The sequence below is a fragment of the Idiotropiscis lumnitzeri genome, chromosome 3, assembly GCF_059441095.1.
Source record: "Idiotropiscis lumnitzeri isolate Australia: NSW breed Sydney's pygmy pipehorse chromosome 3, RoL_Ilum_1.0, whole genome shotgun sequence".
NCBI lineage: Eukaryota > Metazoa > Chordata > Actinopteri > Syngnathiformes > Syngnathidae > Idiotropiscis > Idiotropiscis lumnitzeri.
In genome coordinates, this window is record NC_142393.1 from 10,974,031 (window position 1) to 10,998,446 (window position 24,416).

At 41.6% G+C, this 24,416-nt stretch overlaps 1 protein-coding gene across 2 annotated transcripts in view; it reads left to right on the plus strand.

Annotated features, from left to right (window-relative positions):
* The first annotated feature begins 140 nt into the window (after positions 1-140).
* vwa5b1 (von Willebrand factor A domain containing 5B1) overlaps positions 141-24,416 on the plus strand; it is a 26,819-nt gene continuing 2,543 nt past the window's right edge. The window contains exons 1-22 of one of the 2 annotated variants that reach the window (XM_088292021.1): positions 141-390; positions 3,298-3,440; positions 3,510-3,671; positions 4,868-5,087; positions 5,296-5,450; positions 7,467-7,598; positions 8,391-8,515; positions 9,689-9,865; positions 10,509-10,619; positions 12,416-12,618; positions 13,843-13,957; positions 14,064-14,249; positions 16,407-16,605; positions 16,864-17,060; positions 17,251-17,443; positions 18,428-18,721; positions 19,337-19,474; positions 19,859-19,984; positions 20,092-20,163; positions 21,104-21,173; positions 21,519-21,642; positions 22,164-24,416. The exon at positions 22,164-24,416 is cut by the window's right edge and continues 2,543 nt beyond it. In XM_088292021.1, coding sequence (XP_088148147.1) covers positions 3,302-3,440; positions 3,510-3,671; positions 4,868-5,087; positions 5,296-5,450; positions 7,467-7,598; positions 8,391-8,515; positions 9,689-9,865; positions 10,509-10,619; positions 12,416-12,618; positions 13,843-13,957; positions 14,064-14,249; positions 16,407-16,605; positions 16,864-17,060; positions 17,251-17,443; positions 18,428-18,721; positions 19,337-19,474; positions 19,859-19,984; positions 20,092-20,163; positions 21,104-21,173; positions 21,519-21,642; positions 22,164-22,700 — 3,675 coding nt within the window. In that variant the 5' untranslated portion in view covers positions 141-390; positions 3,298-3,301 and the 3' untranslated portion in view covers positions 22,701-24,416. Of the gene's footprint in view, positions 391-3,297; positions 3,441-3,509; positions 3,672-4,866; positions 5,088-5,295; positions 5,451-7,466; positions 7,599-8,390; positions 8,516-9,688; positions 9,866-10,508; positions 10,620-12,415; positions 12,619-13,842; positions 13,958-14,063; positions 14,250-16,406; positions 16,606-16,863; positions 17,061-17,250; positions 17,444-18,427; positions 18,722-19,336; positions 19,475-19,858; positions 19,985-20,091; positions 20,164-21,103; positions 21,174-21,518; positions 21,643-22,163 lie in introns of those variants that run through there. The other variant, XM_088292022.1, reaches the window with a different exon arrangement.

Consider the following 24,416-nt stretch of genomic DNA (forward strand, 5'->3'; position numbering starts at 1 on the left):
ATGCTTAGGGTGTAAAAGAGGGATGGGTGCTTTGCAGGTTTGGTCTCCCTCCTTCCTCTCTCTCTCTCTCACCCTCTCTCTCTCTCTCTCTCTCTCTCCTCTCTCTCAATCTCTCAGCAGCACTGTGAGGAGGAGGCGAGCATCACCGAAGCATTTTTTAACCACATGTTGCTGTGCTTGATGTGGAGTGCTGCAGCAGCTGTCTTTTTCTCTCCCAAGCTGGACCGCTTCTGCCACCACCTGTAGCAACAGTCCTCTTCCTCGCCGCTTGCGGAACGAAACGCAGATCTGAGAGAGCGTGGTCGGCGAGGAGGGAAGATATCTTTGATCACAAGTGGACTTGTGAGTCAGAGAGCTACTCAGTGTAGGCTCAGTTGACACAGATGAAAGGTAGGACTATGCTGGCCTCATTTGGCTTTCAATGAATGGATATGTGCAGCCTTTCTCTCTCGCTCTCTCTCTCTCTCTCTCTCTCTCTCTCTCTCCCTCTCTCTCTCATTTGTGTATAACAATGTAGAAAAGGTCAGGGAGATGATTAAAGACAGTCCGTCGTATGTCTTGATGCTGCAGCCATCATCCAGACGCCTTTCAACAGGTGGTTACCACAGCAGCGGCGCGCTGCTTTGACACTAATGAGTTTAGAGCGCTGTGACGATAGTGATATAAAACCCTGAGAGTTGGAGGATCTTGGGGAGTGGGGGGGTTCTTGGGTGAGTGAGTCATGTGAGCAAGGGGGGTGGTGGGACAGACATTAACAACACTCAAGACCAGAAAGTGGGAAGACTGTGTGGACACACTGGTTATAAGCTTTGTGCATGTTAGTTATTCAATTTACGCAATCAGTATCTCAATGCTGGTCATCATGCTGTTTGAACTCATCCCAACAGTTATATTGCCTCTGCAGATCGACAAATACACTATATACCGACCTGCCACATCAATAGGCCACTTACACCATCTATTGAGATCCAATAAAATAGTTGTTTCTACCTTAGAAAGATAATCTGAGGTGGCCATTCCGCCAGATTGATGTCTGGTGTGGGAAAAATAAAGACATTTCTGAGGAGCTGGAGTGAAACATTTTTGGACTGAGTTTATTCAATGAGGGTAGCATGGCGGATGACTGATTAGCACGCCTGCCGAACATTTTGAGGTGCAGGGTTCGATTCCGGCTCCAGTCTTCCTGTGTGGAGTTTGCATGTTCTCCCCGTGCCCGCGTCGGTTTCCTCCCACATTCCAAAGACATGCATTGTTTGGTTGATTGAACACTCTAACCCGTCCCTAGGTGTGGTCGTGAGCGCTGATGGTTATTTGTCTTCATGTGCCCTGTGATTGGCTGGCAACCATTTCAGAGTGTACCCCGCCGACTGCCCACAGTCTGCGACTCTTATGAGGAGAAGCGGATCAGATAATGGGTGTATGGATGAATTTATTCAATGAACAGTGAATTTGTGAAGCCTCATTCTAATACATATTGCAATCCATCCATCCATTCATGGCCCTTGCATCCCTGATCAGTTTACTTCACTTTAACGCATATGAGGTACAAAATATTAGAGCCCACTTTAAATGTTTGCAGAAATTTTTACACTTGCAGGGAATTTCTACAACTAGAAATAATGTATACATTTATTATTAAATGTGAGCATCTTTTGAGAATCAATCATGTTTAATGTCTCTTACTTTGTGTTAACATTGGGGAGCAAGAAGAACTCAGGAGTTGAACCGTCTGCGCAGATGTCTTCTGTTGTGGCTTTAAAGACGAGAGGCTGCTGGCTCGCTTTCGGTCAGCCTGCGGGCTAGCAAGCTGAGCCGTCTCTATGGAAATGGCTTTCGTCATAAGTTCCCATCAAGCCCTGTGATGGAGCTCTGTTGTGTGCACGCCCTAGATTGCAGGTGCAGGATGCAACATGAGCAATGATGCGGCATGCACAAGAGCCATGCGGGATTTTATTGATTCATTTCCATAATTGGAAATTCAGCCTTTTTGCACGCATAATTTCTGTCTCTCCCTCACATAAAACTCAGTGTTGGCTATCCTCTATTGTTGCATCTTTGGAGTGTTTGTAGGCTACAGCATTCAATGCATTCTATGCCCTTTAGTTACCAGTCTTTAGTAAATAAGCCTTTGAATTCCATTAAAAGCCTTCAACTCACTATAGGGCCTTATTTTCATAGACAGGTGTACATGAGTTCAGCATAAAAACTGGCACATCTTCATTTTCGTGGAAAGTCTAGTTTACCGGGTTTGGGAATTTAGTAGACGGAGTTGTGGTTCGCTGGGCGTTCCGGTGGACGAAAGGCATTTTCTTTAACACGGCCCTTGGTACAACTTAGAATTAGTGACAGAAAGTAGACTCCACTTTGGACCTGATGAAACCAGGTCTAAGTTGTGGTGCAGAATTTTGGTGGATTTTTATCAAGGCCTAGACAAACAGATTCTGAGGTCCGTGTATGTGTGTGGTGGATGCCATCGTTGTTTCAATTGTAACATTTTTGTCATTTTTAATATGTGCATCGAACCCACTGAATCATTGTAGAAATGACTTCATTGAATGCATTATTATTGTTATTATTATTATATTTAATACGTTTTTAAAAGCGGTGGGCTTATCACACTACTGGAGGTGGAAATCTTGCATTTTCTTAAAAACTTACTTAGTGCACATTGATTGACCATTTAGACTGCACTCTTCCTCAGCGTTGAATTCAAAGACAATTTGACCAAGTTTGAGCAATTCTCTTCTAATGTCACACGAAATTTCAAGTCTAACATGTCATACATGATAAAACACCATCAAGGGACAAACCACCATGCGTGTTTCATTTTTTCTTTGTTTGTGTGTGTGTGCTTTTTTTATGTCACTGATGGTGCCAATGGTTGCAGAGGTAAAATTTCTAATGGCAACTATAAAGGGGAAGTGGTATCCTAGCGACTAAGCAGGACATGCATTCTCATTTTCGACTGCTCGGTACAATATGGCTATATTGAGCTGAGACAACTGGTGGACATTTGATTTATTCCTGATGGGAGAATATTCCTGTTGAACTATTGAACAGAATAATGCTGCCCGAACAAGTTGTGACATTGAGAAAATCAACTTTCAATTGTTGATGTCATCTTGTGCAATTTTTATACTGTTGAACCTGGAACAGATTATTTATATTTCCATTATTTCCAATGGAGAAAAAAAACCCTCCATAGAACAAACCAGATGTTCCAGTGCATCTTCCTGTCACCTGGAATTGTCATGTAATAACTGTTTCTCTCTATCATGTAAACATTCCTAATGTCAGTGCCATGCCTGGACTCATCAACAAGGAGAATCGGAGCGCTCTACCTCTCAGTGTGTCTGACATCACTTCTTGTGTGAGGGGCTACACTCAGGCCATGACTGCTTCCATGACATACGAAAATATTGAGGATCATGCCATTGAAGGTAAGTTTTGTTTTCAAATCCTCTGAATCGGCATCATTACCTGGTGTAATTATTTTTATTTCCTCGCAGGTATTTTCATCTATCCACTGGAGGAGAAAAACATTGTTGTTGGCTTTGAGGCAATGATCTCTAGTCAGATTATCACGCTGCAAATCAAGGACAAAGCCAAGATTCATGACTGTTACAACAATTCATGCAGCACACCAAATGGAGCGCCTCCTAGTGGTGCCGGTGAGTTTACTCGCTTTTATTTACTGTATCTTGTATTGTTTTACAGTACATGCATAGCTTGAAATGGATATGTAGTTTTATAGTTCAATCTAAAGCTCTCTTATCTGCAAACTTTAACATTGTGCATTTAACTCTAGAGCACAAATACTATAAGCACATAACAGGCATTACAACACTGGTGTCAAACTCAAGGCCTAGGGGACAGATTTGGCCCACCACATTTTATTATGTGGCCCGCAAAGGCATATAATGTTGTGCAGGTCTACTTTTATTTTTTTAAATTATTTTTTTTTTTTTAAATCTCCCTTTTGAAATATATTTACTGGCTTCTGGTTTAGAGTTAGTTACCCATCAATATGTTGTGCTCACAGTATGTATTAATCAGAATCAGAATCAGAATCAGAAATCCCTTTATTGTCATTGTACTCAAGTGTGCAACGAGATTAGAGGTGTGGTGGTGATCATGCGTTTCTATGGGTTTACAGTCATAACGGGGTTCAGAGGGAAATCCAAATAACGATGTAGCCTTGTGACAAAAATGAGTTTGACACTTCTGCATTCCAAGTATTGTAACAACCTGTGTCCCAAAAGATTTGACCATGTAGAGAAAACGAGTATGTTCAATTAAACAGGCCCACATTTCACACTGAATAAGTCAATCTGTGAGTAAATTGAGACAAACTCGTTGTTATTTTAGAATTCATATACTTATGGTGAAGTTTATTTATTTTTTTTGGTGTGGTGTGACATTTGTGCAATGTGTGTAAAGGTTGGGAGACACTGTATGGTACACGATGGGCTCTATTTTTTGTTACCGGCGTAAATCTTGTGCCGCACGCTGCGTAAGACTGTGAGATCGAGGCTGGTTAGACCTGATGGTGGTAATTTTGCAGACGAGTGCAGGCTGGCTGCTAGAGGGAGGGCTGCGCTAGTGTGGGAGTGCTCAAACCTCGCTTCAGTCATGGCCAATCAAAGCGGCCCCTTTTATTCCCTTTAACTGCGGTGCGCTAGATGTGCACCAGAGGGTTGATATGGCGGAAGCCATGAAATCGGCACTTGGTGACCGATACCGTGCCACGGGATATGAAAATCAGGATCCGCCAGCATTTGCGCCAACCCGCATTTGCGCTGTGTACGAAAATCGAGCCCTATATTTCAAGTGAAGTTGAAGAGAACTAATACAGTTGGTCTTCCAGGACATATACTTCTGGATGAGGATTTGGAGAGGACAGTTCTGGTAGTAAACCTGGGCATCATTCCTCCATTGGAGACAGTCCAAATTCTGGTCAGTACCTCCTGTGAGCTGTCCACTCTGCCCAGCGGGGGCATCAGTGTGACCACGCCGCCAGTGTGCACACCCCGCGTACAAAGGAGCATCAACGAGGAGCAGGGCTTATCCCCAAACTTCTCCAGAATGTAAGAAATACACAGACAGGAGTAACTGGAAAAGCAATTTTCTTTAAAAAGAACAGTCTCGAATAAATGTCAACATGATTTCTCTAGTATTGTACACTTGAACTGGGAATTTTGTACTGCCGTAAATTCCTGTTTCCAGGAGAAAGGTGCCTGTGTGGTCATGATGGTTAAACATGATCCTTGCCAGTCAATATTTCCTTTCTTTTAGGAGGGATAAACATCAGTGTGGCTCCAGCCCACACGAGCATGCTCCCACCTCAGCTCATTTTTGTTTGTCTGCTCTGCTGGAGGATGAAGCCATCAACTCCATGGACTACCAGTTTAATTTCCAGCTGGAGATACGAGCCCCCTACCTTCTTGCAGGTCAGAAGTTGCGCAAAAATTCTTTGAGTAGTGGTCGTTTGTATTTTTACAATTGCTAACGTTCTTCTCCAACACAAAGTTGCAGTTAAAATGACATGATGTTGTCAGTCCAATACTATTATCCATACCACGGCTGGGCGTTAAATCGAAAATTTACCGTTCCCGAAATGTATTAGAATAACCGACATCCCTTTGCCCATGTTGGTAAATTCGGTGTTTAAAAAAAAAAAAAAAAAAGAAACGAAAAGTCTTTTGTCTGCGGCTATGTTCATGCCCCTTTAAGACGGCAACAGCGCGTGTAGTCACGTGACTCCACCCGTCTCAACAAGAAAGAAAATTGACGAGGCGGTCGTGGCTGGCGATTCAAATAGAGAGCAGAATGGCCCGCGGGCCGCGAGTTTGAGACCCCTGGTCTAAGAGGTGGACGCGATAGCCTAGCACATAGCTAAAGATATAGCTCCTCCAGATACAGTGGAGCGCACGGGATTTAAACGCCTCATCAAAGAAGGCGGCAAGAGGTATGAAAATATTTTTCACAAACCGGATTTTATCGTGCATTTATCGTTATCGAAGTAAAATTTGCTCGATTTATCGTGATATTGATTTGAGGTCATATCGCCCAGCCCTACCGAACCAGAGTTCTTCCCAAGCTTATTGTTGAAGCTTGAGGCGCACACACATTCAAGCACACAAATATAAAATAAAAAAAGAGAAACAAGGAACACGGACAAATATCAGTGAAACCCGTAACTTGAACGAGGATTGTTTTCAGAATTTAAATGTAAACAATTTAGTAAAATGTAATCATGCCATCAATTTTAGTTTAGTTTAGTTTTGAATGTGATGCAACCAGTCTGGCTAGCAGCTCAGTCCATTTGCTCGCTTCACACCTCAGGTACTGTCCCCAGGAAAAACGGGAGTCTGATGAAGACAGTGATAACAGGAATGTGTGTGTGCATGATTATCATGGATGTGTATGCATATCGAGCATCCGCAGCTGCTTTGCCAAGCTTATCGTCTCCTCGTGTAGACGTCGTTGGCATACCAGTTTCGGACCCGGCAAAGAGGGGATGCTGATAAGGACGCTAGCGTCCATCCATATTCCAGGGGAAAAGTCAAGATAACAGATGTTTTGGGAGCAGGCTGGCAACAATTACAGCCAGCCTTGAACGACTTTTAGCTTGTGACTCTCACCGGCGTCAATTAGCCAAATCCCCTGAATCGCCTTTTTTAATCCAGATCCACCTTCTCCACGTTCTTTTCCATATTTTGATGATAATCCAATACGGTATCCACTTTGCGATTGAGTTCAGTCATCTAATAAGTCTGAGTGTTGATCGCCCGTCCCGCATCATCCAGAAAGATCGGCAGCCGGTTCCCTTCCAATGAAGCTGCTCTGGTCGGCTGAATTTTGCGATAGATAAGGACGTCTTCCACATTCTCAACCGACAGTATTAATAGGCACACCAATGTCTATTCTCCCCAAGGATTCACAGTATATCCGGCAGCAAACGTCTCAGTGGGGCAAGAAGGCTCCCCCTGCCTGCTCGTATTGTCGAGAAAATGCTGTCTATGGCTTCAAGAATCCAGCCGACTAATTCCACGGTTAGTTTTTGGAAGAAAAATGCAAGAAGAGGCCAGAATAAGTTTAGACAGAGGACAGCACATAGACCACGATAGCAAGCAAGAAGATAAGGATGGGGCAGGAGCAGAGCCAAAAATAAATGTTTGTTTCCTCAGTTAAAAAAAAAGAAAAAAATAACAGATATAGTGGAAGCTGTAAAACTGAAGTCACGTCAGGTTGGAATCTTGCCAAAGTTTTTAGATTTTTTTTTTCCCAGTCCCTCACAATTTGTGAGTTTGGAGGAAAGGTCTCAGCATTTCAGGAGGTAGGAATTTGTACACAAAACAATGGAAGTAACAACTAGACTAACCTATGATCTTATGTTCGTGTTTAAGAGACAGATGAAGTTTAAAGAAAAAAAGTAAGTGACGTGACTGTTGATATTTGTGTAGGTGTGGAGAGCCCGTCTCATGCCATCCGAGCCGACGCTGACCCTTTGGCCCGCTCAGCCACCAGTGTGGTCATCACGCTGGCGGACAAGTACACTTACGACTGTCCTGTTAAGATCCTCATCTACCCTAGCGGTGCGTCTTTACAAGGTCACACTCACGATGGTTTAGCGCACTCTCCAAGCCTCCTTCAGGCCACTTATGATGCATTTATGTGTCTCGTGTTGAATGTATGAGAGCCTCAACAAAGTCCTTGTATTTAGACCGTCTGAGACTACCGCTGTGTGGGTGAAATGCTCCAGGTCTTTGTAGTTGTTTTCTCTCTCAGTGTCATCTTGTTGTAAAGTACCCGTGGGCCGCTTGTCTCCCAGAGGCATCAACCATCTCTGCTGATCCGTTATCGTCTCATGAAGGCTTTGTTGGCAAACAAACCCACAGCCGCGGGAGGCCAATTTAGACAGATAGATAAGTGGATGAATAGATGGATGGATGGATTGCTAGATAACGCTGGCCGACAGCAAATTTTGATCAGTGTTGACCTTTTGTGTCGTTAAAGGTATTTTGTGCCTGATTTAAATCATTTCTTTTTTTTTCGAGCACATCTGTTTTTTTTGTTTTGTTTTTAAGTTTAACTTCTAAAAATGTGCACAGTGCAATATTTGTTCTTGTTGTGTAATTCATAACTATGACATTTGCTGAACCTAAACCTTAATTCGGAAATATACAAAATATATTATTATATTACTTGTTATATTATTATGATAATGATTTATTATTATTATTATTGTATGAAAACCTGATGTGCTTGACAAAAAACGAGGGCAAATTCAATATTTTTTTTCAGATTCGGAAAAATAAAATGGTCTACAAAAGCTTAGTTTCATCTCATTTTGCCTACTTGGCCTGGTTCAATGTGGTTTTCTGCAGAACCTCACGTGCCTCAGGTGCTCATCGAGAGCGGAGACATGACGCAGGATGAGTATGATGAGTTTGTCCATGGCCGCAGCGACTTCATCAAGGCCACTAAGAAGGACTGCAGCAATGAGAGGAAGGTAAGAGACTCAGAAAACAGGTGAACCATGTTTGGTCATCACCTGAGCCCTGAACAACTGTGATGTCATTTTCAGAAGTGACAAAATGGCCGCCCCCTCAGATGGCTAAAAATGGGTAGATTTTGCTGATCAACTCATATTCCACAAACGCAATATTAATCCGAATGCCATGTTTAGACGAGTGAATGTACATCGAACATTTCATTGCAAATATTTTTAGGGGGGTTGACTTCCCTTTTAAGACTAAATTAGTGTAAAAATTCTGAACACTACCTAAAATTATTTTTGTGTGTCTGTGTATGGTGTGTAACTTTGGAATAAGTGTCAAGTGTAAACATGCATTGGTTTTTGTAACATTATTGGTATGAGCTGTCGTTGCCAGTGCTGGTATTGTTCACCTCTCCCTATTGTAGATTACTGTTCCAATCGAATACGTATTTGTTTCCAAGGGCAACGCTGTCATGCTTAATTGTTAGAACCCCCCCCCCGCATCGGTAATGTAATATTAATTGTTCTCTGGGTCTTGCTTACTATTGTTTCATAGTAGCAGAGCAGATAATATGTGTTGTTTGAATGATATATGGGGGTGTGATTTATTTATTTTTCTTCCCACTCCATTATAGGCACATTGACTTTTATTTCCAATTTGCTCATTTGTAATTTGTTGGAATATGACACTGACTGTGTTGCGGTTGCAATTGGCAGAAAAATAAAAATGAAAGAAAAGTACATTTTATTGTCCTAAAAATACAATAAAATGTACTGTATGGAATGTACACAAAATATACTTAAATTTGCATGCACATAGTGTATGCTCTTGAATTATTAATTTACGCATGTACCATATTTTTAACCTAGAAAGAAAAAAAAAATAACCTTAAACCTTTATGTCCCTACAATGGGTACATTTGCAAAATTTATTGTATTTATTTTATTTAATTTTACGGCGAATTTCAAATTTTTTTTTTTTTTTACAAGAGCATTTGTCTTAAGAACTTTCACTTGTGCGATCATTTGTCCCTTCACACTTTAGCGCGATTAGCTTTTACCATCAAATTGCGTTTCCATGGAAACTCACCAAAGGATCCACTCCACTTGGCCTGGAATTTTGCTTTCATGTCCACAACTGCCATTCTAGCTCATCACTCATTACGTTTCCTCTTTGTTCCTTAGGTGGAGGCCATCCACAGGCGGCTGCACAAAGACATCCTCCACAACCCTGTGGTGATGCTCAACTTCTGTCCCAATCTCAAGCCTGTCAGCTCTGACCTCAGGAAGGTACACGGAGAGTTCATCTTCCTCATCGACCGTAGCGGCAGCATGAGCGGTGTCAACATTAACCGAGTGAAGGTAATTCACTCCCTGGATTTATTATACGGCATCCATGTTACAGTATGTCATGCATGAGAAAGAGGTGAGGCTATTTTTTAACACATTCAATACCATTGACGGCTAAATACGTCAAAGATCCATTTTTTTTTACTGGGCTGGTTGTGAATGAGTTAAAGTTAATGTTGACTGGGCTGCATTATGAAAAATTGCAGATTTTCCGAATTGAATCAGAAACATGCTGCATCACATGAGATCATACCACTACTGTTACCGAGACAACATTTTCTTTAACGGAAAATCCAATGGCGGTTGTATTAGACAGGCAAGCGTAATGTAATTTCAATTGGTAGCATACAATACTTTATTAAGATCTGTGTCCCAGTGCTTTACTCCTCACAGTAAAATTGTACACTGTAAATTATGGCAGTGATGCTTGCGACGCGTTAGAAAGTAACGCATTATCTGGATATTTAATGTTTTTTTACATTTCAAAAGCATTACTTTTCTCAATACTTTTCTTCTTCATCATCTTATTATTGTCCGTCAAAAGTCCTTTAGTCTGTCAGTCAGTCTCTTTCTCATTTCTTTTTTTGTCCAAGGTTGTTATTTTCAAAGCCTTTTCACCGTGCTCACTTATTTGATGTGTCCCATTCTGTCCAAGGATGCAATGGTGGTGATTCTCAAGAGTCTCGTCCCAGGCTGCCTGTTCAACTTAATAAGCTTTGGCTCTACCTTCAAATCGCTTTTTTCCAGCAGTCAGAACTACGAAGAGGTACCAGTGAGAACTTCTAGTGTTTGCATGTGATATTGCCGTGTAGCGCGAGAAGCACAAGTATCCATATCAAGCCAAAGCAAATAGATTGTGCAAGCAGATACAAATACTTTAAAGTAGCAAGCAAAATATAGCTCAATGTAAAAGCATTTCTTTTGAACAAAAATAATGCTCTACCTAGTGGGGGCATTGGTAAATTACAGCCCTTCGACCATCAACTTGTAAACCTCATCACAAATTTGTAAACATAACAGAATCACCTCCAATTTTCCAGAGCATATTCTGGTAAAATAAATAATTGGCTGTTGTCAAATGTGAATTGGTTATTAAAGTAGAATGCAAAGTGAAAGTGGAGCCTTGAAGTCAAGACACATTTGTCATCCACTGCAGGACCGTTTAATCTATCCTTTTTGTGGCTTTTACGATATCACCTCAGCTTCATATTTCAGATCAGCCCACAACTTCAGCGATGAGGGCAATGGGGAGCTTTTTAAGATTGTTATTGGACTGAAACAAAAGCTAACATATTACTCAAGAGCTGAAGTGGGTGTCAGGAGAAATAAGATGGAGAAAAATGATATTTTCTTGAATTATTCTCTTGGTAGTCTCGTTAGTGTTTTGAGTGATCTTCCCATATTTGTGTTTGAAGATAGTTAAGAATATTTATGCGTCAAAGAACGTAACATACGCAACATCGAATACAGCTTAGTCTTCAATTAAAAGTGGTCCACATAACTATTTTGGTCTGGTTCTCAAAAGTGCATTACAAGTTGTTGGTTGGTGCTCATTTCTTGACCTCAATGGATAAACTTAGACCAGTGATGCCCAAGCTATGGCCCGTGAGCCTTTTATAACCCACCGGCCACTATGCAGTGGCCCGCAGTGAATGTTAAAAAAGAGTGCTAAGTGAAAAGGTGGGAGGTTTGCTGTGACACCACTTCTACAAATAAAGATGTTTTAAATATTACAGGGCTTTTCTACACATGCAAAGATGCCAAATAAAATATTTATAACTAAAATGGTAACAAAATTCCTAAATGTCTTTCTTTGTTTTAAGCTTTTTTCTAAACTTTCATAATTTATAGACCTAAACCTTAACTTTAAACCTTATCATTTATAGCAATGAGGCTTGAGAAAAATCCACCAATTGTTGAACCCAGCCCATCATTCATAAATATTAGTTTATCAAATCTATTATTATTGTTATGATTATGATGATGATTATTGTTATTATTATTATGATGATTATTATTATTTTTATTATTAAAACCCAATATGCTTGAGAAAAAAACAAAGGCCAATTCTGAATCAGCGCAAAACATTCAAAACATTGAGTAATAACATAAGTAGTAATAACTAATTACCTAGTAGTGAAATGACTCATATGCTAAGATGCCAAAATTGCATGCATATACTGTGATTATCAATATCGGTCAGTAACTAGACAGAAGTAAATATTTATAATGCATAAATAATACAAATATCAAACATTACAAATCGTTCGTTGGCCTGTGCTAATTGTTCCAGCCATCGATTTCGAGGGTTACGCCACAGCACTGCATTTTCAACAAACCTAATATGCATGTTTACCACTTCTGGAGGAAGTCTGAGTACCTACAGCCAATCCACATAAACACAAGGGGAACAGACAAATATCACATTACACAGATTTGATTCCAGTACCTTCTGGCAGTGAAGCCATAATGCTTACCACTCATTTACTTTGCGGCTTATCAGTGTAAATTGTTGGGGCAATGAATGTTGCTGTTATGCTTTTTCCCTTTGACATGATACAGGAAGCACTAGTCCTGGCTTGCGAGTATGTTCGAAAGATCAGAGCCGACATGGGGGGTACAAACATCCTGGCACCCCTCAAATGGATTCTGAGACAGCCAATGTTTCCTGGACACCCCCGTTTGCTTTTTCTTCTGACTGACGGGGCGGTGAGCAACACAGGCAAAGTTATCGAGCTGGTCCGCAGTCATGCGCGCTACATCAGGTAGGCCAACCACATGCATGCGTCGTCTTGTGTTTCTGCTTGTTTTTTATGATGCTCACTGATCCCATGGGGCAACCTTTGAGGCATTGACAAATTGCAATGTTTACTTGCTCAAGCTTCTATCCCATCAAAATGCAATCTGTGAACATGCGACTGAAATAACATCCGACTAATAAGTTGTCAAAGGCAAAATAAATTCACAGCACTGTGGGAAATTATCTTGCTTTCCTGCTTGGTTGCAAGTCTCAAAATCCTTTTCTGGAGTCACTATGGAAATGGAATAGGCCTACTTAAATGCTTTTGTCTACTTGCTGTTATTGAACGACTGTCCCCAAATGGTCATGCACGCAGAGCAAGCCGGTTCCGACATTGATCAATCTCTCGTTCCAGCTTGTGACATTTCTGCTTTATTGTTTGTTGATTTTAGAATGCTTTCTAAAGCAGTGCCATTGGTTTTTAGATCCATGCATCCATCCATCCATTTTGTAATGCTTAGCCCTTTCAGCTCACTTTAGGCTGACGATACACAATGCACTGGTTATCATTTCATCACAAAGCACCACTGGCGGAGCTCGAGTGAGGAGGCGGGTGAAGATGGGTGCAAGGACAATAACCCCCCCCTGAAATACACTTGGACCCCCACAGGTTCCAGGCCAGATATTTATATATACATTTCTCCCCCCGTTCCAAATGAGTAACATACCGTGAATGTTTATCATCATTTTCTGAGGAATTTTCTGGGTTAGTTAATTTTTTTGCTGTTTTTGTTTTGCGGACACTCAGACATCCTTGGCCCCCACATGTCCCACCCCAAGAAAAAAATCTGAGCTCTGCAAGTGCATAGAGCTTCACTAAACCTTACATCCTAGCATGATTTTTGTTTTTTAAGTCGGAAGAACCTGGAGTACCTGTCGCAACCTCAGGAGCAAACATAAAAACTCCATACAGCAAAGCATTTTCCACTGAGCCACTCTTAACTGATTCAGTGGGGTTTGTTATTAAATATTGGTATTTTTCTTCAAAATGTCAAAGCTAAGAGGCTGGACGGAAAAGCAATGACTGGAACATGGTTTCTCAAAAGATCATATCACTACCCCAGCTTTCTATTTGCTCTGAATAATTTGGCTTCACCGCACACAGCCATAAGTGGGCCTATTTGATTGTTATGATATCCAAGGCTTTACGGTATCTCTCAGCATTCATGTGTAAGTTCTGTTTGCGCAGATGCTTTACCTTCGGCATCGGGCAGAATGCTTGCAAAAGGATGGTGTGTGAACTAGCAGCAGTGTCCAGAGGAACAGCCGAGTTCCTGGCCGAAGGCGAGAGGCTCCAACCAAGGGTAGGTCGGGTCCTTTTACCTGCTTTTCACAGTTCACTTGTGTTTAAAAAAAAAAAAAAAATCTATGTGGATTCTCTGCCCTCTAACTACATTATTGTCTTTGCAGATGATTAAGTCTCTGAAGAAGACCATGTGTCCGGTCCTCAGTGATATTTCCATTGATTGGCTCTTTCCGGAGACCAAAGAGGTCCTGCTTTCACCGGTGGGCAACACCTTCCTATATCCTGGGGACAGTCTCATTGGGTACGCTGTGGTTTGCGATGCTACTCGCTACCATGCTAACCCCAGATCTGTAAGTTTGACATTTCGAAGTTTACACTTTGCAGTTCTGTGCTTAAACACAAAAATATAAAATATCTCAGGTGCACTACTCCACATAGCTGACTGATGACACTCTAGTGTTAATGCCAGGCCAATGGAACTGTAAATATTCACTAGTGTCTGAATACAGGTTATGCCTAACTTGCCTGACGCCATTGTGAATGAAGAGTGTAACTTTACATTCCACTCAAACTAATGCATCACACAGATGTCAATGCTTAAATTGCTGGCGACGAAATTGAATACACCCTCCAGTGACAATGTCCAAATTAGGCCCAGGGAGCTCTTTTCCTTCAACGGTGAATGAAGGAGTAGTTGGGTAAATTTGGTTTCTCATGTTCACACTGCCTCATACTGGACACTGGAAGTTCAAGATGGCACCTCATGACAAAGAATTCTCTGAGGGCACACATACACGCACACACCTCTTGAATTCTTTCTTTGTCAGAATAATCTAGCTCATTTGTTCAGATATCAAATAATATATAATCAGCCCTTAATTAATTAAATTGCAACGATAACTAATCACAAAATCAGATTACAGAGACTTGATCTTTTTCTGATGGTGAGCAACACGCATCAGTCATGCAATAGATAAGGACAAAAGTACGTAACCATTTTTTTTCATTAATTGAAAAGTGTTACCACGTCATTTGCATAAGAACTGCTTGCTTGGCCTGCTAGGTCTTCTATTTCGCCATTTTCCCTCATGTTTTGTTTTTGGCACAACAACAAGCAATAGTTCGACAAAGCATGAATACATGTTGCAGACTGCAGACTTACTGTTTTGTTATGTCTGACACAGTACGACTCAGGCCAAGTGCACAAAGCCAACAATGTGCACTGCAGCCCCTTGGTGTGCGCGCGGCCAGTATGCTTGCGCATGCAGGCAACCCTATAAATCGTGCCGTGTTTGTCGAACAGTTGTATGTAATTATGTTTCATTCAAATAACTGACCGGTCTCAATTCACTTAACTGCATTTGATTAGTCGGTGTGCATAAGGAATAAAAGTGCAAACATCAATGGCATCTGATTTACTGAAAAAAGGTTTAAGATGGATAAGACAATGACACAGCTATGTTGGTCACTTTGGACTGCTGCACGTAATCCCTGTGACCCCGTGCTGTAGGGTCGGCTGTCCATTGCGCTATAAAAATGCCGGATGGTGTCGTCAGGTATTCCCAGTTTAGACATCACTCCTACCATCAGGTTTCATGTTCTTCCTTCGAGAAAGCCAGTAAAAAAGTGACATCAACAACACAATAGCTGAAGTGCAGTGTGCCTTTGGGCCTCTAACGTGACTTCTATCACAACTCTACGGAACCGATTAGCTCCAAACTGTACGTGCACAAATGTAGGCATGTGAAAATCGTTCTCATAAAATATTAGAATGAAACTCACAGTATGTTGATGTCCAAAATGTCCAATATGGCTGTGTACAGGGTATGTCATTGTTACAATACTTGATCGGCTTAAACCTTCTTTCAGGAAATCAGATGCTGTGATGTTTAACTTGACTTTTAGTCCTTAGACACACTCACTAATCAAATGTTGTGAAATTCATTTTGACTGGTATGTTTCTTTAAAAGACACCTGTGTGTATTGAAAATTCTAAAGGAATTAGGGTCTATTTAAAAAACAAAACAAAAGAATTGCTCTGTTGGCCTGGAATGGACTGCCCATTCAGGAATCTTCCCGGATTTCCCAATTGCCACCACAACTCTGAATAAGTGTGAAGCTTGTGTGGTGACAATCAAATGAGAAGTATGATCTCTCCCTGTACAAACTGGGTCTATAGCAGGATTCCAACTTGACTCCAGACCGACATCCACCTCACCTCGCCTTGCTAAAGTACTTGAGTATAAAGGTGAAGGACTGGCCTAGCGTATCGCCAGAGCGAAACCACATTAAATCGTCTGTGGAACGCCTCAAATGGAAGGTCAAAGAGCAGAAAATCGAGAGCATCCATCAGCTCCTTAATGTCATCACGCAGGAGTGGAATCTGAATCTAGTGGTTAACTCCATGACATGAGCTGCTTCATGACAAATAGGGAATAAAAAAAGAGTTATAAAAATATAAGAATGGCTCTTCAACACACTTGTCCCACATGTGTAATGGTCAACAGGACAAAAGACGACGCTACAGTATGATGCGCTCCGTCGGCTCTGGCAGCTCCGTCTTTTATCACTCCCAAGAGGAGGACCTGCTGAAGAACTCTACTGATGATCAGACATCCTATAGAGAAACACCCAGCGAGGCTCTCCGTAATTCCAACCAGGAATCCATGATGGACGCCAGCTCTAGCACGATGGAAAATGACGGTGGTAAGAACCTCACTTACCTCACTTACTGCCTATAGCCAACTCATGATGGGCGTTAGTCATTGATTAGGTTTAACCAAGATATGTAAAGTTACCTTAATTAATCATTGACCCTTCTCTTCTCTCCTAGTCAAAACTTCCCATTAAACTTTTTTTTTTTAAACAGTCACTATTATTATTTAAGCATACATGATCCAAGATTCCAGCATTACAGACATATTCATGACTTCATGTCTTCACGCTTGTCTGATCCATTTTCAGCGTTGGAGGGTCAAATGTCAGCAAGAAGGCGAGCATACAGCTCCAACCAGATAACTGAGCACTTTCCAGCTAAGAAGTACACATCCAGTGATCCCAGTTCCGTCATGCCAAAGAATCCTCTTCGGCGAGCCAAAGTCCAAGAGCTGATTGGACACATAAGCCCAGAGCACGAGGCCCAGTGGAAGAGAGACTACCAGGTGTGAACCTATTAGCACAAACATTGACATTCAAGAGAATATCGAGTAAGCCAGGATTTAGACACCGGAATTTTTCTGGGAAGATTTTTCATTGTATGAAAAGTAAATTATAGTGGTGCGTGGAAACTTGAAGTATTCATTCATACATTTGTGTTTTTTTATGAAAAATTCCCATTGGTTTTATTTTCAGCCTCAGCTGGCCAGTCTGTGTGCCGCGTCTTCAGCAGAGCATCCAACAGGCGTTCCAATTCCACTCCAGCATCACCCGTCAGGGGAGGCGAGCTCGGAAATGCCGACATCGGCCCCAGTCCGTAACACTGCTGGAGAGGACGGTTCTAGATCGTCGACAGACAGCCCGTCTTTAGGAAGTGTGGGAGATACAGGTGAGGACCCTCATGTCCCGACACATAACATTTCTTGAACCTCTGAGTTGAATGTCCCTAACGTCCCTTATTGAATCAATTGCAACTGGACTGTTCTGCATTGCACAGATGGGGGGGGGCTATAGGTCCCCTTTACCCCTTGATGCGCAAATAAATCAGTTAACTACTTACTTAAAGAGATAAATAAAGAATAGAGCACATTTGAATTAACACATTTTGGGAAAAAATACAAAATTAATTACAGGACTCTTGATAATATAAGTGCTCCGTGATCCGGTTTAAAGAATAGCGTGGGCCATGTGTGGTCCATGGGTTATATTTTGTCCACCAGTTAAATGAACCATACGTTGACTCAAAATAATTTACTTTGTAAAGACATACTCTATTACAGGCGTGGGCAAACTACGGCCCGGGGGCCACATGCGGCCCGTTAAACGTTTTAATCCGGCCCGCTGAACTTGAAAAAAATTAAATTAATAAACCTTGTTAATGTTGTATTTTCTAAATATTGTGGTTTTTCAAAGATATATATATATTGTTGTAATGCTTTACTTCACTTTCATTTAAAATTAAATGTATTTCTTTTCTCAGATGAGGTGAGGTTACCAAAACAATCCATCCATCTGCTCCTGGTCCAGACCCTCTATCAAATTTTAGAACCCATTGTGGCCCGCCAATCAAAAAATGTGCCCACCCCTGCTCTAGAGTGACAGAAGCGAGCTAAGATAGGCTCCATCTCACACACGTTGATTAGCAATATAGGAGGAGATGGATTGCTGGAAGAATGTACCGAATACTGTAAAGTGAGCTGCACATAGACCTCGTCTGAGCCACCTCTTAACACACCAACACACTACAGGATCATCTTTAGACCTGTCAATTAATTAGACTTTGGCTGCCTTGAGTCAGATTTTCGGAATCAGGTTCCAAACAGGCCAGATAATCTGCATGACCCGCTTTAGGAATCATTCTCCCTCATTTCAGAAGGATACAGCCACCAGCTGTGTCAGGCTGAAACCCCACTGGAGAACCGTAGCGCAGACGTGGGCTCGGCGAGCACGCCGCGAGCGGAGTGCAAGGCCGTGGTATCAGGTCTACTCTGCGGGAAGGCTGTCCAGTGGGAGGTACGCTTTGACGTCGAGCCCTTCCTGAAGGGGCGGGAACGCGAGGAGAAGGTTCACGAGGAGCTGTGGAATGAGACCTTCCACCATCTGGCTGCCCGCTCCATCATACACGACTTTGAGCACATGGCAGAGAAGGAGTGCGACATCGAGCATGGTGAGATCAAGTTCCACTAATGACTTATATCTGAAAATAGGGGTAAAATTATGACATTTGAAAAATCTTTCTAAAAATTATACGTATATGTTCAGAGCTGGGCACTTGACCCTTCTTTGCCGGTCAGTCCCCCACCCTCCGGCCGCGATCTCGGTACGGTTCCGGCCTTATTCACAAAAAACAAATAAACAAATGCAATTGTAATGGTGGGAGGTGCGGGTTATGTGATGTCAGAATAAGGAAATACAGGCACGATGGAACGCACACTGCTGTCCCACGTCTCTTCATACACCAATAGTTCGGAGGCAATTTTTGTCTTCTGCCCATTTCGCGAGTGGGCCCTCATGCACGTAGGCCGATTCGACTAAAATCAACCTCCGGCCTTTGTTAGTCAAACCCTTTTTTAAAATTTGTCACCCCCTCCGCCATCCATTCCAAAAGAGGGCGCTTATCGCACAATGTCCAGAAGTATTTTTCCTCACACCCAATGGGGAATTTATATAACTGTAGAGGGAGTCGTGTAAAGGTTTACAGCAAAGTAGATGGCACTTGCTACCACACTGGTTGAAATGAAATGTGATCTAACGAAGCATATTCATATCTGTAACTTCACAGGATCTGGCAGGAAGTACCTCGTTTACGCCATTCACACCAGCAAAGCGTGTAACATACTGAGCAAATACACTGTGTTTGTTCCCGTCGATCTGGACACCAATGAATATCTGCAGACATGTATTGACTACATCAACCTCGGTGAGTTTTCACTTTCATTGTCTGGTGCTTTATAAGTAAATCGTTTGATATTTTATTTTATCTGTGCAAATGTGAGCGAGGCCAATAAATATGTTTAACACCCCCACATGATAACTTGGGAGCTCGGCAGGACAGAATTCCGCTGGAACAGCGTCACTTTCAAGTTGTGGCTGAAGCATTATCAAAAAGACAAAAGAAAGTCGAGTTGCAGTTTTAGCGCAGCTTAGCAATTTCCCATTGAAGGCAGCAGCAACTCAAATCAACTGGAGCCTGACGTGAAATGACGTTTGCTTTAACTCAGTTTAACCCCTTTTTTTTTGGTCAATTTTAAGGTGACTCAGCAATTGACAAGCTTTGACAACCTGGTCTCGTTCTCACTTTTAGGTGACGGTTTAAAAAGAAGCTCACGCTCCAGTTCAGGAAGCAGGAAGAGCCAACCCTACTCCATTGGACTGGGCCGCTCACAGTCTAGTGGTGTGTCGGAAGAAGCTGAAGACATGTTGTCCAACAGTACGCTGCTTGACTCTTGTTATCATAGGATGGATGAACATTTTGTGCATTTGTAACGGGGACAAGAAACAAATCCATGTCCAATTTTGTTTTTTTTCTTGTGCCAGGTGTAGAAGACGGCATATCTCCCTGCAGCACCCCGTCCTCATCCAGTTGGGAGAAATGTAACTTCACAGAAGGTACATGCAGAAATTCAACTCTATTTTTTAGATAAAAAAACAAAAAAAACACTGCCATTTGTTCTCGATTACTTCTTCTCAACACTGGTAATAGCTCACCCCAAGGATGGATGGATGCCCTTTTGGATCAAGGTTATTATAGTTAACGAAAACCAAGGAAAAATAATAAAACTAAAATTGAAAAACATTTTTTGTCAACCATATACAGTAAAAACGAAAATGCTTTAAAAATGAAAAAAAATTTTAACTACATGTTATGTTTATAAATCTAAACTAATTATAATCATAGCAAAATGTGCTTAGTTTTCGTTTTAGTATATACATGTGCTATTGGAGTTCATTTTAGATGCAATTATTTTGGTATTACGCCACATCTGTACAGAATAAGGATGGACAAACGGTCATTTGAGAGTTGTAGTTTACTTTAGTTCGTCACATAATACCTAGTGACCTTTTTTTTAATGTTGTAATCGACAAGTACTCTGTGTATTAAAAAATGTAAAACTAATGCTAAAGCTTTTTTAAAAAAATAAAATAAAACGTAATAAAGATGAACAAACCTGCTCCAAAACCAATTGAAACTAATTGAATTGAAAAAACTAAAACAAATTGATACTGAGTAAAATCTGAAATCCCAAAGTTTTGTACCCCCGGTTTGGATAGCCTTGTCAATGCGGGGATTGTGGAGCAGCAGTCGTCTGACAAAGTGGTATACTTTCAAGCGACACATAATTTCTGAAATTTTATCCCAGCTATTCCCAATCTATTCAGCAACATGTACCATGAGAGAATATGAAAAAAATTCTTGGAGCATCAACAAGAACAATGGCTGGATTTGTATTTCCAAGTTCCAGAAGTAACAGACATTCTAATACTGCAGACAATTAAATTGTTCAGTGCGATTCATTTTTCTTCCCATTCTCCCATCTTCATCTCCTAGGGACTCAAAGGAGTCCGTCAGTGACGTCGGACCAGTCTCAGAAATCTTTGGAGAGTCTTTTTTCTGCCAGGTAGGTGGCAGGAGCTGACGTGAAGCTTTGTTATCAAGCCACTGCGTGTTGTTAATGCCAAATAGCACACTTTGTTTTCTCATGCTTTCCCCAATTCTCTATTTTCTTCTCTCCCCTCGCCATCATCTCTGTCTCCCCCAAGGATACTCTGTTCTGTTCAAAGTTTCTTCCTTTGTGAGAGTTTTTCCATGCCTATTTCAACTTAGCGCTTGGTCGAGTGGGATTCAGTTTGTTGTCTTTATTGTGTCCTGTATGTGAAGTGCCTCAAGATTACATCTGGTGTGAATTGGCGTCAATCTCAATAACTGACATGATTGGACTTAAGGCCCGTGTCTCCTTGGCTAGGTTGGCGCTCAGCAGGACTCGTCTCCTAACAAAGGCCGCCAAGGGTTTCATGAGCCGATCCCACAGCAAGTCGGGTGATTCCATGGGAGAGAGTGACAATGAGAACAAGGATTATATTCCTCTGGTGGGTACCTGCGCTATGCAACAATGAGAGAGATTTAGGCTACGTTCATACTAGAAGGCTGCCCAATTCAGATCTTTTGTTAAATGACAAAAACAAATACAACTAATGTGAACGTAACTATCCATGATGTGACATGCATGCTCACAAAGAACGATGTTGAGTGATATGCATGAAAAAAAAAAAAGAAAAGAACTACGTCACCTGACACAGTGTTTACGCAAGTAAATATAGTCTTGTGTACGGCTCAATTTTATCATCTCACATCGAGTGGCAAGGTGGGAGGAGGTAGAAATATTTTGGATATTCGATTTTATTTCATGGAAATGTCTACTAAGATGATGTCACATTTTTATTGCTATTACCATAAGCACTGCGAATCCTGGTGACCGCGCGAGTAGCGCTCAATTTAATATATTTTTTTAGGCCTCCGTTTTTCACCTATTAGCAGGGTCTGGAATATATTACTCGTGATAAGGAGGGTGTTGTTATAATAATTGAACAATGTATTTGATATTCCACAGGTGTTGCTCCAGTTGGCGTGCGGTGCTTTCCCACTTGATCCCGCCCTGTGTGACACCATCAACGTGCCCATGGACAAGCTCAAGTGGACGTCACCCTTCACCAGCCACCGCACCAGCCTTGGACACCTGTCCCACTCGAGCAGCCGGCGTGCAGAGAGCGCCGAAGATGATTCAGCATCATCATGTGACCCACAAGCATGTCCAAAAGATCCTCTCTCATCCGCCAGGTACCAAGTGGACAGCGAACCAGCCGTTCCGGAGACGACGGGTGCGCAAAGGCGGATGCTGGACCCGGAGAGCCTGGTGTGGGCAACGGCGGTAGCCCTGGCATGGCTGGAGCACAGCTCTGCTAGCTACTTCATCGAGTGGGAGCTGGTGGCCGCCAAAGCCAGCATGTGGCTCAGCGGCCAGGACATCCCGGAAGGCCGAGATGTGGCGTCGGTCAAGGCGGCGGCCAACCAGCTCTTTATCATCCTCAGACACTGGGATGACAACCTGCAGCTGAACATGCTCTGTTATAACCCCAACAGTGTGTGACGCTACTGCAACTGCCAATGCTTGTCTCTCTGGGGTCTGTCAGTGTTCTGAACAGTGTGCATGCACCTTTGTGTGCGCGTGTGTGTGTGTGTTTGTTTGTGAGCTCGTACGTGTGTGTATACCCTCCAAACATATCAAAGTCAGTATGTTTACAGGCACAGCATACAGTAGCTATTTAAATCTACTGCTTGTAGACTATAAAGCAGGAGTCACCAACGTGGTGACTGCAGCCACCAGGTAGCCCCCAAGGCCCACATGTGTACCCACTTCTAAAAATAGCTCGCCGGTGAAGCAATTGTTTCAAAATGGTAATATCTGCAAAGATTTATACTCAACTCAACTTTATTATTAGAGCACTTTAAAAACAACCACAGTTGCATACAAAGTGCTGTAAATAAAGTTAAAGTCAGATATATAAAAATAGACTTAAAACAATGGATCAAACATGTGACAGCACCAAACACAAAAACAATGCTTAGTGTCATGCTGAGTCGAAAGCCAAAGAATATATAAGCGTTTTAAAATGAATTTTGAAGTTGGACAGATAGGCGGCTTGCCCAGCGTTTAATGGAAGGTTCAAATGGAAAACACTTGAAATAGAGAAATACAGACTGTAATATATAAATAGCGTTGCATATATTTATTCGTATTTAACTGTTTAATACCATGTTAAATCATTGTCGATAATGTGAGAAATCATGAACATGATCAATCAGGGGCGCTGCCAGGGATTTTGGTTCCCCTGAAAAGAAATCTTACTGGAAACCCCACAGTCGGCCATTAGAGATTTGATTGATCAAATCAATTTTAACATACGTAAACACTGGTCAACAGCAACTTTTAATCAGAGATGGCTTCATGTGTACCGAAATGTATTTTTGACACTAATTTAAAATATTTATTGACTTCTTTCCCAGCACTTCAGGTTTTTGAGATTGTTCTTAAAGCTGCTCTCCACAGAAGTGAGTTTGAGTTTCTAATCTCTACTGCCACCTGCTGCCGGAAAAATGAAATTACATGCTCCTTTCTTAGCGTGCAGGTGTCACGTTTTTCCTTTTATCGCCTTCTTTGGAAAGATTGCGGGCGTCTGGGGGGTGCTAGACAGTTGTCTTTTCTGAGCAGATGTAGAATCCATTATAGCGAAATAACAGCTTCTGCTCGCTCGTCTCGCGCCTCTGTGGGACATCGATGTGAACGCGCATGACGTCACATCCGCAGAAAGTGCACGGGGAAATTCAAACCCGGTTCCAGTCGGAAAATTATTTTACAGAGGCATGCAAGAATAACCATTGTTAACAGCTAAAGTTTTAAACTTATATTCAGAGGATGTGGGAGTTATAAATGGTCAAATGAAAAGGCTATATAAATATGTAAACATATTTTGGGGCAAAATCCTGCAGAGTGGGGCTTTAAATTTGACCTGTGACAGTTTAGAGAATACCAATTTTACCATGCATTGTAATTTATAGCTATGACGTTTTAGAAAAAAAATAACCCTTAATTCCTAAATTGTACTTAATTTATTAGTAAATGACACATGATTAATATATTAATATTTTCAAAACCTAATGGGCAGATTTGGAATTGGAGCATAAAATTCATCAAGAAAAGTATACTTGCATCTCTGGTTGAAAAAAAATCTGTAAAGGTGTTGTCCGGTGTTATTGACATGTAATTTATGGTACTTTTATCATATGTCTTCTTTCAGAAGTGTGT